This window comes from Lepidochelys kempii, chromosome 4, assembly GCF_965140285.1.
Source record: "Lepidochelys kempii isolate rLepKem1 chromosome 4, rLepKem1.hap1, whole genome shotgun sequence".
Classification (NCBI taxonomy): Eukaryota; Metazoa; Chordata; order Testudines; family Cheloniidae; genus Lepidochelys; species Lepidochelys kempii.
Genome location: NC_136383.1, coordinates 40,369,947 through 40,387,881, shown reverse-complemented (window position 1 = coordinate 40,387,881; position 17,935 = coordinate 40,369,947). Strand labels below are relative to the sequence as shown.

General features: G+C 43.8%; 1 protein-coding gene across 4 annotated transcripts in view; it reads right to left on the bottom strand.

The window, feature by feature from the left end:
* The window catches only part of AFG2A (AAA ATPase AFG2A), a 312,880-nt gene that overhangs the window by 222,245 nt on the left and 72,700 nt on the right, over positions 1 to 17,935 (bottom strand). For all 4 annotated transcript variants that reach the window (XR_012158550.2, XM_073341065.2, XM_073341067.2 and 1 more), the window contains 2 exons: positions 13,645 to 13,698; positions 13,117 to 13,196 (listed from right to left, as the gene is read on the bottom strand). Coding sequence is in view for 3 of the 4 variants with exons in the window: in XM_073341065.2 (XP_073197166.1) it covers positions 13,117 to 13,196; positions 13,645 to 13,698 (134 nt within the window). In the remaining variant the exon portion in view is untranslated. The remainder of the gene's footprint in view (positions 1 to 13,116; positions 13,197 to 13,644; positions 13,699 to 17,935) is intronic.

Here is a 17,935-nt window from a genome sequence, read left to right as displayed (position 1 = left end):
AACATTCTTTCTAAGGGGCTGAGGGCAGAAAAATAAAAGGGAAGGACAGAGAACAAATCAGAAGGGAAAAATAGTGAGACAGCATGAGGAAGGAAGGGGAGATGAGAAACAGGGAAGAGGAAAATTGCCGGGGAATAGAAGAAAGACTGAGGAAAGGTAAGGGAAAGAACACCATGTACGGAAAAAAAGTTTAATTCTAAAAGTTACATTAAAATATAAAACCAATTATGTATGTGTACATATCACTGTATATACACATGCACATTTACAGAAACTATCTTTTTTAAGAATTACTTTGGAGTTGTATACACAAAGGTAATAGCTGGTTCCTGCAGAGCAAAGTTTTTGCCTTTGAAAGGATCCAGACTGCACCAAACAGCCATTAGAATTTCCTGCAGAAGGATACCCACAGACCTCCCTCCAATGGATCAACCCCAAACACATACACACTGAATTCATAATTATTTAGGTGGTTGGCCAAAAGATATTACCCAGACCATTTATATGTCCTTGTCTACGCATAAGAGTAGTGGCATGTGTTTTGAGGGGAGACTAAAACCTTGTTCTCCCATCTGTGCTGCAAATGCCTAGGCACAACAGGAAGATGCTAACACTTAGAATTCTGTTATTCTGTCTGCACTGCAGCTGTCTTAAAAGAAGAAACCTGATGCACAGTACATTTTCCATTTCCCTTCATTCCGTTTCCTCAGCATTTCTCCTTCTGTGCATTCCTGAAAGTTAATCAAGTTGAAAACTGTAATCAATCATGTCTACCATAGAAGCAACTAAAGTTTAATCTGGAAGTACTACAGACTAGAATGTGAATAACTAGTCTGGATTTCACTTTTAGAGCCATGCATTATATCAATATTTAAATACAATGCCAATGTACTTCCAGCTGGATTATAAACTAAGCCTAAAATATTTAATTGGTTCTAAATACGATTAGGTCTCCTTTTTCTTCCAAAAGAAATACATTTATAAGAACTAAGGCCCTGAACCTGAAAGCACTAAAGCACATGCTTAACTTTACACATGTGAGTAGTCCCACTGAAGTCAGTTAAACTACTCATGGGCTAAATTATTATTGGGTCAGGGTCTAGGAGTCCAATCCACTCACGTCAATAAAAGCTCCTACTACCTTCAAGAGAAAGGGGAGCTCAAATTACAAAATTAAAAATATGTAGTCTGCTAAAATTAGAAGAGAAATTTACTTAAAGAATATTTAAGACATGGCATTCATAATAGAGTATTTATGCTAGACAAGAGCCTTTAGCAGTTAACTTCACTGAGTACATACAGGTGTCAGACATTCATTAAATTTAAACAGCATGTGGACAGTGCAGCTTGTAAATATTGCTATTCCAAAGTAAACTCTTACCCTATTTTCTGAAAAAGTTATTAAAAAAAAAAAAAAAAAAAACACTTTAGCCCTTTACAAATCCTCATTAGGCCTGGAACTTTCGTTCTGCTAGAAATCCAGTTCAGAGGAGCCAACCTATTTCTCCAGCCACTCTTCCTAAATTGAAGCTAACTCCAGCATATTAAGAGTTCAGACAATAACAGCCAGAGATTCAAAGGCCTGGATTTTCCACAGCATCCAAATGCAGCTTAGATGTGCTAGAAAATGGTAGTGGTAGTGAATCAGTTGAGGTTCTCCCCATTCAGGGCTACCCACCCCCAGGGTAAATTAAAGCAAGAGAAGACCTGCGGCAACTTATGCAGCTGGCAGAACATCCCTTGCAACAGCAGAGGTTCAAGTTTAGTTAAGCTCTGCTCTTCCACATCTCCTCTCCCCTCCACTACCAGGCTTCCTCCCATCCTTTTACACCAATAATGGGACATTGGGGCAGATGAGAGGGGCTGTGCCAACTCCAGCAACTGTGTGCTACTGGACATTCATCCTACACAGGAAGACTTCTCTGCTGGGACCCTTTAACCTATTTTAGGGCACTTTACCCTGCGCACATCCAGCTCATGCATTTTAAGGCCAGAAGGTAGCATTCTGATCAATCTGACCTCTTGCATAATACAGGCCATAGACTTCACCGAGGGACTTCTGCAAGCCCAATAATTTGTCTTTGTGCTAAAGCCAAATTTGGCTTAAAGACAGAAGATTTACACAGCCCTTGTTATTAAAACCAGAGATGCCACTCATTGTAAACAGAAGATTCATTTCCTCCAGGACAAAAAATTTCAAACCTGCATGCCTAAAGTTGGGATTCTAAACCCATATTTTGGCATTTCAATAGAGTGCATAGTTTTAGAGATACTGAGCAACCCAAGCTCCCATTGAAATCTATAGGTTTGAAAACTGTGGCTTATAAATTTATAGATTTATCTTCCCACCATGGCTTAGTCATTTTAATGTAATCTATGCACAGAGAGGAGGGGGGGAAAGTATGTCCCCCAAATATCATTGCTATATTACTCTTTGGATGGGCTGCTATTTAAGAAGTACCAAGGTCGCCCTCTCCTCATCAGCCCACCTCTGCCCAAAAAACCTGACTGCCAGCCTAATAACTATCTCAGCCTTGGATTTTATATTGCACAGCATGGATCTTTTTTAAAAAAAGGAATTTAACAGTGTCTTTTACTCCAGCCAACAATGCTTTATGTCTTAGGTTACAAGATTTTGCAGCTAAGGGGAAAAAGTTACCTTGCTTCAGAAAAGCAAGAAAAGGAAAATAAGTCTATTCCCCAAAAATCCTAAAAATTTACACATATAAACAATAACCCATTTCCAAAGAACATAGATTTCTTAAATTAGGCAAACAGAGTGTCTGTGCTGCATTTACACAGAGCCATGTTCATTCATCACTTTCAAGTCTGATTACCAAGCCATTTCCTGTAGGCAACCTCTAATGGTCAGAAGAATTAGGTTTTACATAGTCCGGATACCAAGGAATAACAAGTACCCATAATTCTCTGCAGCTACGCACTTTTGTTAAGAGTTTTAAGCTTTGAAAGGGGAAAGGATTACTTGGAACGAAAACATTCCTTGCTCACTGTTGTATCTGGACCAGCCATGTGTTCCTGACCTTAATGTCATAGTCTTTTCTGCAAACAGTCATAACACCATTTTACAGAAGTTAGAGAAAAACATAACTAGCTAATGGAACCTAGAGTTAGTCAGAACCATGGAATGATGGAAAACATCTATTATGTCATCTAGTCCTTCTCTCTGCCAGTGCCCTTGTTGTACATTAATTTGTGGTTTGTCCAGTTTTGTTTGAAATGTGCCAAACAAACTGCACCCCTTTCCCATGTGACTGTTCTACAGCGTACAAGATCTCACTGTCAAAAAACAGTTTTTCAGCAGTTGTTTTCCCTTTCTTAATTTCATTATTTCTACTCATAACCACTTGTAATGTCCTCAGTAATTCCTCCCAAACCTTGTTGTTTCCACCCTTCACGTATTTATAGATTTATGTCTTCCCCTTCATATGTGCCTATGGATATATATTTAAAACTCAATCTCAATCCTTCCAGAGCCTGATATTTTTGTTGTTTTTCTCTCTACTTCCTTTGCATTTGTTCATTAGTATATTTTGTAAAGGTAATGCAGTCTTAATAAGGAGCATTCTACAGCACTCCGCTGTAATATTAAACAATTACCAAGAACCACCGTAGGGAGAGAATGCTAGATTGTGTATTAAATTACGGGACTCTGGATTAGCAATGTGCAAATCGGTGAGATGCAGTAACATTGCAGTGCTACGTATCTTAATTTGGGAAATCATATTTATGTGAGGCATTGTCTAATAGTCTCAACAAAGGGACAGAAGCCAGGAACTTCTAAATTCTAATCCCGGTTCTAACAGTGCGTCTTGCTTTTGGCCTTAGTCACGTCAGTCGTTCTGCCTGAAATTTTCTCATCTATAAAGTGGGGAGAACGCTAATTAGTTGTACTGTGAGGATTAGACAGACAAACTTAATAAAAACAGTATCCACAAATGGAATACTTAACTATTCAAAAAACTACCATAACAGTTTATGATTCCCTATGTCTGTCAATGGAGATATACTTCTCCCATAGAGATGTCTCCCAGCACCAGAAGAGGTTACCTGCCTCCAGGTTCCATGGATCTGGCTCATTTTCTGTACAAATGGAGTCAACAAATATGACAATTTGTAAACAGAATTTAAAAAGAGGAAAAAAATCCTTACAAAAAAATTGTATGATAGTGTTCTGCACTGTCAAGATAGAGAAAAACAATTCAACTCACTGAGAGAAGCGGGGGACAACATAAACAGGTGTTTCCTTCAGTATGGTTAGTAATAGCACAGGAAATGGATCTCCAGAGGCTGCAAATCATTAGCATCTCTAATGCACTTGCAAATTCCTACTGTGCAAAATCAGCCTGTAAAAACAGGCTATTTCTAATAAGTGCCTTGTCTGGTTTCCTACATTGTTTAATTTCAGATGAATTTTATGAGAACTCTGCTACATATTTTACCTCCCATCTGCTTCAGATTTTACAATGAAATATTTGTGTGTCCCACCCTGTTCTTTTTAAAGCTCCAAAACCAGATGTCTCCAATATAACATGACTATAGCAGGTCAATCCACATATTTCAACAAGCTGTCCCAAGGCAATTTTTTCCCCCTGCAGGTAAGAGAAGTTGGGTTCTTTACCCCCTAAAAGAATCCAGAAAACCTCAGAGCCTCATGGCATAGACTGAAAAGGCTGGTTAAAAAATTACTTTTATTCTTCAAAAAAAAGTTTCCTCTTGCTGAAGTAGAGTTTCTAAACATTAACAATTCTATCATGGGTAGATTTGTTATTTTGGCTTTCTTCCAAGACATATTTTTGCTACAGCTATTGTGATAAGCAGGCTGGTGATTCTAATGATTTACTAGAGTACTGTTAACATTTCCAGAAAGTTTACAAATTTTCTAGTTGCAGAAATTATACATTGACAGGAAGACTGATGGGGAAGCCTTGTACAATGTGTCAACTTTTAAAATTTCAGCAGAAAATAAGGATTTATTTGTAAATGATTTTAAAATACAGCTATATTCAACACAAGTTACCACCACACACTAAACAATGTATTGAAACTGCTGAAGAGTCCCACTGACATCTTTTATCCCTGTCTTCCCATTTTGCTGGTATCCTCGACAGAAACTGGTATGGATACAGATCCTGCTACTTCTCTCTCTTCTTAGGTTATGTCTACTGTGATACATCATGGCCAGAAGGCAGCAGAAGAGAGATCTAGGAGAGATATGTAAGTCCCAGGATGAGGAGAAGCCTTATTCCCTGTAGAGGGAAGAAAGGTTTCTATAGATTAATTAAAAGCACCTGAAGCCAATTAGAGCACCTGAAGCCAGTCACCTGATAAAAAACCCCTGCTTCAATCAGCCAGAGGAAGGAGTTGGAGCAGAGAGTAGTTTGGAGACATGCCGTGGCTGGCTAGAAGAAGACCAAGACCCTAGGTAAAGAGACACCCGGCTTGTGCAGAGAGAGGGCAGGAAGCCCCACAAGCTGAAGAGAAGGAGAGGGAAGTAGCCCAGGGGAAGGAAGCACTAGTTCAAGTGGTTTGCCACTATCCCTAGGGCCCCTGGGCTGGGACCCAGAGTAGAGGGCGGGCCCGGGTCCCTCCCTCTCCACTACCCTTCTCTGGGTTACTAGTGGGACAGTAGATACCCTAATTCAGGGGCAGGAAACTGCACCCTGAACCCCACCTCAAGAAGAGGAAGCGCAGGACCCATCATAATCGTACCGGCAATTTGCCACACGTGATGTTAGCAGTGGGATCTCCGCGCTGGGGACTTAAACCAGGGTTAGCCAAAACCATCCTGTCCCCAAGATGGACGACGTGGTCAAGGCTCTAATACAAGTCACTGCAGCCCAGCAGGAGGCTACCCGAATCCAAGCAACTGCCCAACAGGAGGTGACTCGGGTGCAGCAGGAGACTGATCAGATGTTGATGAATCAGGCTGCCCAGGACCGAGCTCTTCTACAAGAGCTGGCAAACCAGATGAAGGCTCTTATGGAGCGGAACCACAATTGCGATGGAACCCCGACTATACCGGCCAGCCACTGCCTACAGAAAATGACACGGGAGGATGACGAGGAGTCAAACGCCAAGAGGTATGCGAGAACAGCCCTGCGCGAGGCCTGGCCCGGAGATCAGTGGTCTGGTATCCTCGCCCCGTTCCTGTGTGGAGAGGCCTAGAAAGTCTACTACAATATGACTACAGAGGATTACCCTCAGCTGAGGGCAGAGATCCTGGCCAGATCCAGAATAACAATGGCGTTGCAAGCCCAGAGGTTTCATGAATGGCAGTATACAGAGGACAAGATACCCTGATCGCAATTGTTTGACCTGATCCACCTGATCCGGAAATGGCTGCGCCCTGAGGCCCTCAGCTCTGAGAAAATGATGGAGCTCCTGATACTGGACCGGTATATGAGGGGACTACCACCAGGCGTTTGGGCTTGGGTTGGCCAAAATGACCCCTCCACGTACGAGGAGTTGGTCTCCCTCGTGGAAATTCAGCTTGCAGCCCGTGAACTGTTCCAGACCCCAGGGGGTGAGACACGGCAAACCAGGAAGCAAGCCCCAAACCCAAGGCCCCGGATTGTCAAGAACTACAGAACCACCAGAACTGGGAGGAAAGACACTGAGGAATGGCCCGAGGCCAAGAAGAGACCTGGGGGGTTGAGAAGAGAGGGCTGGGGGGGGGCGGGGGGCTGACCAAATAGCCCCAGGCAGAGGGCTGCAACCAGGATAAGGGGTCGGTGTTGCGAGTGTGGGGAATTGGGGCATATAGCAGCCCAATGCCCCAACAGGGAAGAGCCTACACAGTGCAATCTGGGGGATCCTGGGGAACAATGTGGCCTAATCGGCCTGGTAGGGGTCGCAATGACCTCACATGGGTATATAAGGTCAGTAAAAATGAATGGTATTGCGACCATAGCATTAGTAGATTCTGGGAGTGCTGTCACACTGGTCTCGGGGAAGTTGGTGGGGCAAGACCAACTAACCCGGGCCAAAACCACAGGGGCGACGTGTGTTCATGGCATCATAAATTTCTACCCCACAATCCTAGTATGGATTGAGATCCAGGGAAACGTTACCAGGGTAACTGCAGGGGTAGTCCCTAGGCTCCCCTACCCGGTCTTAATTGGTAGGGACTTCCCTGGGTTTGAGAACTTACTCCCCCCAGTAGAGCCAGGGGAGGGTAGCAACCCCAGGGCTGAGACAGAGGCACTTACAGATAGATAGCCTCACCCCAATTTTTGCTGAATTTGCCCAAAGCTATTTTCATACCCCAGGAAACCCCGAAAGTCTAAGTGGGAAAAGAGGGCAGATAAAAAGCTAGGGACCAGGATTCTAGCAGAGAACCAGAAAGCCTCCCTTGTTGGTAAGCGAACCCGTTCAGGAGGCCAGGAGACAATTCAGGACAGTGAGGACTCAGAGGCGGTTCCTAGCCCAAGTAGGGGCAACCCAAGGGGCGGAAAAAAAAATAGGTCCCATGGAGTTAGGTCAGGTTGGTACTGCATGTGAAAATTTCGAGCAGGACCAAGCCAATGACCTGGTATATGCAAATGCGAGGGAGGAGGTAGTGGAAATAAATGGTATACCTGTGGAAGGAAAGACCAAAGGCCCAAGACCATATTATGTGATCAAACGTGATCTGTTGTACTGAATAGTGTAAATACGAGGGGAAGAAGTAGAGCAGCTCTTAGTCCCATGGAAACACACAAGGGCAGTACTAGAGTTAGCTCACAGTCATTTATCTGGGGGACATCTAGAAGTAGACAAGACACTTGATAGAGTCCTAAGAAGATTTTATTGGCTAGGAATATGCGCAGAGGTCCAACGCTATTGTACCTCCTGCCCAGAATGCCAGTTGCATAGCCCCTGACCTCACTTGTGGGCCCCATTAGTACCTTTGCCTATTATTGAAGTCTCTTTCGAAAGGATAGCCATGGACCTAGTGGGCCCACTGGAAAGATCAGCACGGGGCCACCGAAACGTGTTAGTCATCTTTGACTATGCCACACGGTATCCAGAAACCATTCCTTTAAGAAACCCCACATCCAAGGCAACAGCAAAAGAACTACTTCAGGTTTTTGCCAGAGAGGGCATCCCGAAGGAGGTCCTGACTGACCAAGGAACCCCTTTCATGTCAAAATTAATGAAGGACTTATGTACCCTGCTCCGCATCCATGCCATACGGACCTCAGTCTACCATCCTCAAACAGATGGACTGGTCGAGCGGTTTAACCGCACCCTTAAAGGTATGATCCGGAAGGTGGTAGCACAGGACAGAAAAGACTGGGATACCTTTCTACCATACCTAATGTTTGCAATACGGGAAGTCCCCCAGGCATCCACCGGTTTCTTTCTCTTTGAGCTACTATACTGACACCACCCAGGCGGAATATTAGATATCACCAAGGAGGACTGGGAAGAACAACCCAACCCAGGAAAGAATGTCACTGAGCATGTGACACAGATGAGAGAGCGAATAGCTCGAGTAACCCCGAAAGTACGAGAACATTTGGAAAAAGCACAAGTGTAGCCAGACAGCCAGCCCCCCCGCTTAAGACCAGCATTGCTGGAAACACAGAAGGAAGCCGGAACAAGGCACTTAAACATATATTCCAGCACAGCCTTTGAAGCTGTGAAAGCACAGGTGTGCTGCTACAATGTGCCTCTGGGAACAGATACAACGATTAAGCTCACAGCAGGCAGAGGCCCTGTGACAGACATGGCTCTTAGCCCCTACTAAATAGCGTGATTCACACACACCAACATCCTAGGTGGGAAAATATTTACCCTGATAAAAGAAATGTCCAGTAGTCGAAACTTATTGTTTCTCTCCCTTGCAAGTGTAAACTACTCTTGCGAGAGCTGGCGTCACCCAGACAGACCAGCCTCAATTTGGCATAAGAAAGGAGAAAGAGAATAAAGGAGTACAGAGGTATAAGTAGGGGACTTACAGCACCATGATTTTTGAGTGCTTTTCACTATCTATCTACTGGTCAGATAAGTGACAGCCTCCCAAGGCTTCTGCAGCTAAGAGGGTCCCTACGCCTTGTCCCTTATTCGTCTTTCCGCGGAATTGAGTGACCGATCCTGGCTTGGCACCGCTGGAATCGAGAGATGCAAGGAGGGTAAGAAGCACCCACACCTGATCTCCTATCTTTAGTGTACACATATTTTGAAATAGAGCTCTATACTTTGTTTTCTTTCTTTGGGATTGTGGCTTTAGTTTTGTAACTTGTTTGTGTGTGTGTAACATCTCTACATTTAAATAAGTAGGCACTAGCAATTTTGTAACCACATGATTAGAATCTAGCTTAATAAATTTTGGTAACCATTTATGCATAAGCCTGACTTGTTTTCTCTGGTTTACTGTAAAGCAGCCAACACAATTAAAGAACCTCAGTCGTTTTGGCTCTAAAGCCTGGCCATTAGGTGAGAGTACTAAGAGCCTAGCATTGAGTTGTGCCGCCTCCACGGGGCAAACTCTTGGGGCACTCTGAGCTCTAGCAGTTAAAGTCACGGGTGGTTAGGACCTTGGGGCATCCGTCAGCCTAGCCCGGGCTGCCCGCCGCGAAGGGACAGTGCGTCCTAGCGGTTAAAGTCACGGATGGTATAAACGGGCATAGCTGGCACCTCACCAAACATCCTTGGCCGTCGGCTAACAACAAGAGACCCAGTGGACATAATACAACCGCCGGGCGAAAGTACGGAAATTTCAGCCGTGAGAACAGGTGATGGTGCTAGTTCAGACAGCGGAAAACAAGCTCCTGGCCAGCTGGCATGGGCTGTATGAGATAGTGGAAGCCATTGGGGAAGTGGACTATGAGGTCAGACAACCAGACCGCCGAAGACCAGAGAGATCTACCACGCAAACTTACTGAAGCCCTCGCGTGACCGAGAGATGTGCCTGGTCATTTGGAGAGCTCCACCTCAGATGGACGACCCACAGGGGCAGGTGAGGATATCCCCCAAATTAGCCCCAGAACAAACAAACAGATGTGATTCAACGGAACCGAGATGTATTCTGTACACAGCCAGGCCGTATGACACTGGTCCAACATCATATCGTCAACAGGCCTGGAATAAGGGTGACGATAAAACCGTACTGGATACCGGAAGCTAAAAAAGAGGAACTTCGGACAGAAGTAAAGATGATGTTGGAACTTGGGGTTATTGAAGGATCCCACAGCCAGTGGTCCAGCCCTATCATCCTAGTACCCGAGCCTGACGGGCACCCTGAGGTTTTGCAACGACTTCCGGAAATTGAATGAAGTATCCCAATTCAATGCCTATCTGATACCACGTGTCAACGAGCTAGTTGATCAGTTAGGCAAGGCCCGATACCAAACCACTCTGGACCTGACCAAAGGATATTGGCAAATTCCCCTGGCCAAGAACACCAAGGAGAAGACTGCTTTCTCTACACCTGATGCAATACATTGTCCTCCCTTTCAGACTCCATGGGGCCCCTGCAACATTCCAATGACTTATGGATAAATTGCTGTGACTCCATGCCAGGTATGCCGCCACCTATTTAGACAATATGGTCATCCATAGTCCTGACTGGGAAACGCACCTAAGGAAAGTAGAAGTGGTACTAGATGCATTGTGGAAGGCCGGCCTAACTACCAACCCTCTCAAGTGCATGATAGGACTAGCTGAGGCTAGATACCTCGGGAATGTAGTAGGGAGAGGCTTGGTAAAACCCCAATGGAACAAAGTGGAGGCAATACAAGATTGGCCTCGGCCAGTCTGTAAAAAGCAGGTCAGAGCATTTCTCGGGTTAGTAGGGTACTATCAGATTCATTCCTCATTTCACCACAAGAGCTGGGCCATTGACGGACCTGATAAAGGCTGGGGGCCCTGAGATAGTAAAGTGGTCTGATGCAGCAGAAGGAGCATTCACAGATTTAAGGACAGCCCTTTTCTGCCATCCAGTACCCATAGCCCCAGACTTCAAGAAATAATTACTCCTACAAACAGATGCCTCGGAGGTAGGGCTAAGAGCCGTCCTTTCGCAGATGGTAGGGGAGGAGGAAACCTGATCCTGTACCTCAGCCAGAAGCTCCTCCCCAGGGAACAAAAGTACGCCGTTGTTGAAAAGGAATGTCTGGCAAAAAAAGGGCCATGGAAACTGTCCACTACTACCTACTGGGGCGGCGATTTACCCTGGTGACAGACCACACCCTGCTCCAGTGGATGCACGGAAACAAGGAGAAGAACGCAAGAGTGACTAGATGGTTCCTATCTCTGCAACCCTTTCATTTCCGAGTACAGCGTAGGGCCGGAAGCCAACACAGCAACGCAGATGGCTTGTCACAAAAGCATTGTCTCTCGTCCCAAGTAGGCCAACCCCATGGTGTTGAGCGGGCGGGAGGATATGTGATACAGCATGGCCAGAAGGCAGCAGAAGAGAGATCTAGGAGAGATATGTAAGTCCCAGGATGAGGAGAAACCTTATTCCCTGTAGAGGGAAGAAAGGTTTCTATAGATTAATTAAAAGCACCTGAAGCCAATTAGAGCACCTGAAGCCAGTCACCCGATTAAAAACCCCCTGCTTCAATCAGCCAGGGGAAGGAGTTGGAGCAGAGTGCGGTTTGGAGACATGCCGTGGCTGGCTAGAAGAAGACCAAGACCCTAGGTAAAGAGACACCCGGCTTGTGCAGAGAGAGGGCAGGAAGCCCCACACGCTGAAGAGAAGGAGAGGGAAGTAGCCCAGGGGAAGGAAGCACTAGTTCAAGTGGTTTGCCACTATCCCTAGGGCCCCCGGGCTGGGACCCAGAGTAGACGGTGGGCCCGGGTCCCTCCCTCTCCACTACCCTTCTCTAGGTTACTAGTGGGACAGTAGATACCCTAGTTTAGGGGCAGGAAACTGCATCCTGAACCCCCACACAAGAAAAGGAAGCGTGGGACCCATCATAATCATGCCAGCAATTTGCCACACTATCTAGAGAACCTATGCCAGTATAGGTATGCTGGCAGAGTCCCTTGAGTAGATACAGTTTATGCCAACAGAAAGGAGTTTTTCCGCAGGTGTAGTAACACTACCTCCCTGAACAATGTTACCTATGCTGACAGAAACCCTTTTCTGTCAGCATAGCTGCATTTACTCTGGAGGCTTTGTCGATACTAATGTCACTAGGGGTGGGTGTTTTTCCCCCCCACACTCCTGACCAACATAGCTGTGCTGGTATAAGTTTAAAGTGTAGACTAGGCCTTATTGGCAACACTTGGGACTAGAATTGTCATAATAAAAGTTCCTCCCAGTAAGTGGATTGGATTTGTATGAATAAGGAGATGGTAACGTGCAACAAGTACCACACAGGCTACTAATGAGAAGAAATTGTTTTAAAAAATTTAAACCATATCAAGTCTAATTGCAGAAGCTTAAGTTATAAGAGGAAGTAGGTACATTTGAAAAAAAATATACTACTTCTACCGAAATAAGGAAGTAAATTACACCAACTGAAAACTGCTATCCTTCTTTAGCAGGAAAAACTTCTGAACTCCCTTCGATTTAGTGCAAGATGGTATGAAAAGATTGTTAGCATTATTGCTCAGCTACACAGGATTTTTTCACTTTACACATTAAGGACATAGATACTTCAAAATCATTTAATCAAGGCCCAGTCCAGCAAAGCACTTCAACTGGACTTTAATGGACTTACTCCCCTGCTTAAATTCAGGCATATGTTCAAGTGTTTTGCAGGACTGAGGCCTTATACTGTAATGCAATAGCCCTGAGACAAATAAAAAATTAATTAATAGAACCCAATCAGAGATTTGCAATGGACAAGACCTGTTACTAAATAGCAGGTAGTCCAGATCCCTGCCATTGAAGGGAACTGAAGGATATGGAGTTGGTCTGTAGAATCTTTGTTACTGGTAATGATGTGAGAAAGGAAGGAACCACCACCTTGCCTTCAGATGCCAGCTTGAATATGCTGGACTGGCAGTGATGAAGGACCTCCTTTTACTTGAAAAGGGTACACATATGATGTGGAATTATAGAAAGACAATAAACCTGGGATCTCAACAAATCCATTTCTAAAGTCACTTATCAGAACAGAAATGAACACGGAGTATTTTTGTAAAAGTATTCCTTACCTCCCTCTTTCAACTGCCAAGGCATCTATTTCATCAAAGAAAAGAACGGAAGGCGACACAGCTCTGGCTTTCCTGAAGATCTAAAGAAACAATAATAAAATAGTTTACTGGGGTGGAGGGGGGAATTTCTGGACAAAACTCATGCATTCAAACACCTTGTTCGAACTCCAAAAGGCAAAGGGCAAAGAATAACATCTTGTGGCCCTTTTTTTAAAATTGGGCTTACTTTGGAGCTAAGTTACATCATACTATATAATGTAGCTTCAATAGCAACTTTCACTGTAAGCCTGATTTTGACATACCCCACTAACTTTCTAAAAGCAAAAAGCAAACAAAAACACAAAAAACTTCATTTTGCCTCAGAATCTCTGGTCAAAGAGAGGGTGGGTTTTTTTGTTTGGTTAGGGTTTTTTTTTGAAAGCTTAAGGTTAACCAGACAATGTATTATTAACATGGAAAGTTTGAAAAACAAGCACACATCCAGCACAACATGCAATGGGCCCTGACTTGCAACTCGCATCTTCTTACCTCTCTCACAGCTTGTTCAGATTCACCAACGTATTTATTCATCAATTCAGGTCCCTGCACAAACAGAAGAAAGCAGTTTTTAAAAATTATCATTCTAACTTCATTTACTGGTATGTCACTATCAATATCTTCTCACACAGCATTTTGTGCGTAAAACACTAAATCACTACTTGCAAAAGTTTTATTCCTTTGGCTGTAGTGTCTCCTCCGTACACTAAGTTTCCCTCCATTGGTCCCATTACTGGGTACACAGATGACTGTGTGTGTGTAGGTCAGGTGTATTCTCATTTAGAAGCTGCGTGAAGATTTGACCTTAGCATCATAATTCCTACATTTCAGTTTTATGAGGAATTGAAGCATTTAAAAAAAAATTAAAGTACAGTTTACTGATCACGAAGGGTACTTGATTGACAGCATTGCAGGGGCCTCAACGGAGCAGAAAAGCACTTACGTGTGTGCTCAATATCTATCTCTATTCAACAAAACTCCTAAGCATGGGATTAACTTTAAATGCCTGCTTAAGTGGTTTGCTGAACCAGAACAGGAAGACAAAATAGTCACCTATTGCCCCACCCACACACCTGAAATATAATCTGGAGGTACTATATCATACATTATGCTGAGAAAAGTTTCAGAGTAGCAGCCGTGTTAGTCTGTAACCGCAAAAAGAAAAGGAGGACTTGTGGCACCTTCGAGACTAAAAAATTTAAAATCCACCCCATACGGCTAAATCTGTTAGTCTCTAAGGTGCCACAAGTACTCCTTTTCTTTATGCTGAGAAAGTAGTTCAGAATCCAGGCCCATTCATTCTTTTACCTCTTTGCTAAAACTGCCAAATGTGGTAGTGCTTTTTGTAATGTGGAGTCCTGGCTCCTAGGGATTGAACCGCGACTGCAAATGCAACATTTGTATTTTAAACAAATACTTACAATTATGAAAACAAACCAGCCAGGAAGAACTCTCAATGCCTCTGTGTCTTGCTATTTACTGTAAACCAGATTGTTAAAAATAACACTTCTTAATGGGACTAAGCATTTCATGGGATTGATAATAAGTCATTGATTTAAATCTGGTCTATGTCAACAACGACTTACAGTCACGACCATCTGATGGCTGCTTGCTGCCCTGCGTGAAATGAGCTGATGGCTGCAGTCCCGTTTCTAGTGAACAGGTGTTCTCTTCGCAATTCCGCCAGTACAAATAGCATTTTCCCCAACTCTCCACAGAGAAGCCAATGGGTATGGAAACTGAACTACCTTCTCATGCCCAGATGTTATGAGTCCTTCAGGTTACCCTTGTGGCACGGTGGCCAAGCAGTATGGAACAGCTTGCTTTAAACAACAGTCTTTCTCGCATTAATTTGTACTGAAAGACATGTTTTTATATATTTGCAGTAATGGTGCAGCTGTTACATTCTTTCTCTGAGTGGAACAGTCTGGAATTAATACATACATCAATAGAAGACGGGTTTACTACAATAAAATAGAACACGTGACACTTTTCCAATCTCCTCCTCCACTCTCACTTTCAGGCTTGTGATAGCATCTATAGAACCGAACATACATTGTAGTTGGTACCATTCTAAAAGATCAGTGGGAGTTTCTGCATGTGTATGGAGAGACATACAGATCGCCTTAAAACCAAAGCAATATACTGTTTATGTGACAAATTAAAAACAGAGTTTCTGGTAGTACAATTTCTGAAAATAGCTCATGACACAAAGTAGAAGCTGAGATGAATGCATACTCAGGCCTAATGTGTTATACAGAGAGGTCTAACTGTGTTAACACATCATCTTGGTAGGAGAGTAGCATGTGCCATGCCAGCAGGAAATAGAAACAATGCTTCCCCAATTCAACTCCCTTTAAATGATTGCTGTGATAGGCAAAATTAAAATGTCACCTGGATGCTTTGCAGGATTTCAACCATTTGGGAAATTTGAGATTGCTGAATACCTGCATGAAAAAAATAATTTTCCAGGCATGTAACTGATGAAGAGCTCAGGATTCTTCTATCCCAGAGAAGAAAAAAAGCAACAGAACAAAACCAGGCCTTCCCCTATTCATTGTAAACGCCAAGAAAAAGAAGCATGCAGCAGTCTATGCAGAACAGGCTTGTAGCTCAAGGAGACAATATCCAGCTGCTCTGGGCCTCAGCTATCCATCATGATCATTTGCAGATGCGGAATCTGATAATGAGAGTCCAAGAAGTCCTTAAATAACTAGAAAGGCAGTTCTCTCTTTCTGGCCTGCTTTTTTGTTTAAACCAGGCCGATACACTGAGAAACCTCATCAGATTCTACCCAGAACCATAGATTTCTTTTTCCATAATTTTTTCCTTGGAGCTGTGAACCCAGTCCACCAAAACACTCATTCACAGAAGTAATCTTCATTCACATCAGCAGTCTCATTGAAGCCAATTGGGCTACTGACATCAGTGGCATTACTGGATTCCATTACAGTATGCATCAAAATTATAGACAATATCAAATTGTCCTAGGATTCCTCTTCCTGTCGCTGACTGTTAACAAAAATTGCTACCTCTGAACTCTGCTGTACAACAGCATTTCATGTGCTTGAAGATTATGTTTAAGTATGAAAAAAAGATCAAGATAAACACAAAGCAATAAATTTCTTCCACAGAGGAAGAAATGTTTTGAATTAGTGCTTGTTTAGTATACTTTAACATTAAATTTTTTTCCATTTTTCTATTTATCAAAAAATAACACAAGTTGACAGAGAAAATCAAAGGAGGGAACTCTCTGCATTAAATGTCTATGCATCCTTTGCAGAGTATTTTCATACAAGCTGGTCAAAAAGCTCATGTAACTCATCTTTTAACAATGGCACCAAAATTACAATTCATGAGCAGAGTTTTTGTTACAAGTAACATGGAACTCTGCTACTATACATGGTGACGGGGAATCCAGAATAGCAGTAAGAATACACAAAAAAGAAGAGGTGCTGGCATAAACTTCATCTTATCCACACTCTGAAGTCATACTCCTAAATCCACACCACAAAGACTGGAACTTAAAGAAGCTGGGCATACAAACTGGACTTGGGTTAGCTCTAACATGCAAGCCATAGCTTTGCTCCTCACCCTTTGTAAATGCAAGTGAAGGAGTATTGAGTCTTTTGTCGGCTAAGATTGTTAACACCTCGTTGTTGGAGGGAATCAGTTTCCCCGCCAAAAAGTAGTCATTAGACCATTAGCAAAAAAGCCACCTGTTGACAGTTTTCACCCTTTTCTTGAAAGATGGTTAAGACGACTATGGGCATGGCTACACTTGCAGATGTAGAGTGCCAGAAGTTAAACCAGCCCTCGGAGACAGCAGCAGGGAAAACGCTGCAGTGGGTTTACACGGTCACCTGCAAGCGAAGTGGCGTGGCCACATTAGCAGCTCTTGCAATGCCATAGAGAGCAGTGCATTGTGGTAGTTATCCCAGTGTGCAAGTGGCTGCAGCGTGCTTTTCAAATGGCGGGGTGGGGGAGCGGGATGGAGTGTGACAGGGAGTGTGTTGTGTGTTTGTGGGGGGAGAGACCGTGTGTTTTGGGGGGGAAGAGAGTGTGTCAGCATGCAGTCTTGTAAGTTTAGACAGCAGCAGGGCAAAACCCTGACATCAGCCCCCCGCCCCCTCACACAATGCCTCAGCAGCATTCCACAGTAATGGTTTGCTTTGTCCCAGAGCAGATAAACATGCCGGATGTCAGAAACGGAGCTTTGAAAGATGATATCTGCATGCCTGCAGCCGAATTCAAAACCATGATGAGAATGGCCACTTGACTTCAAGGGATTATGGGACATTTCCAGAGGCCAATCACAGCACAGTAATGCAATACATCATCCACACTGACACCCGGGCATTTCAGCCAGGACACAGCAAGCTCTATGCTTCTCGTGGAGGTGGATTACCAGGGCGCTCCAGCTGCAGGGTCCAGGCACTCTAAGCGCCTTGCCAGTGTGGACACCTTAGGAGTTAGGGCTCCCAGGATTGATTTAATGCGCTCTAACTTGCAAGTGTAGCCAAGGCCTATATTGCAACAACTCTGCTGTCACTTAAGGCTCTTGCATGTCTTCTATTCATTTCAGCTTTGCTTTAGACTTGGCTGATACAGATTGCACAAATCTCATTGATTGATGGTCTCCTGACCATGGTCCTATGCCAGGCAGTGTCCATGACATTTCTTTTAATAGGCATCAGCCTTTGACCACTGACCACAAGGTTTTGTTAACAACTGTTAAAGTTTAGTGACTTACTCTATAAATAGTTATGTTCTGTTCTATGAA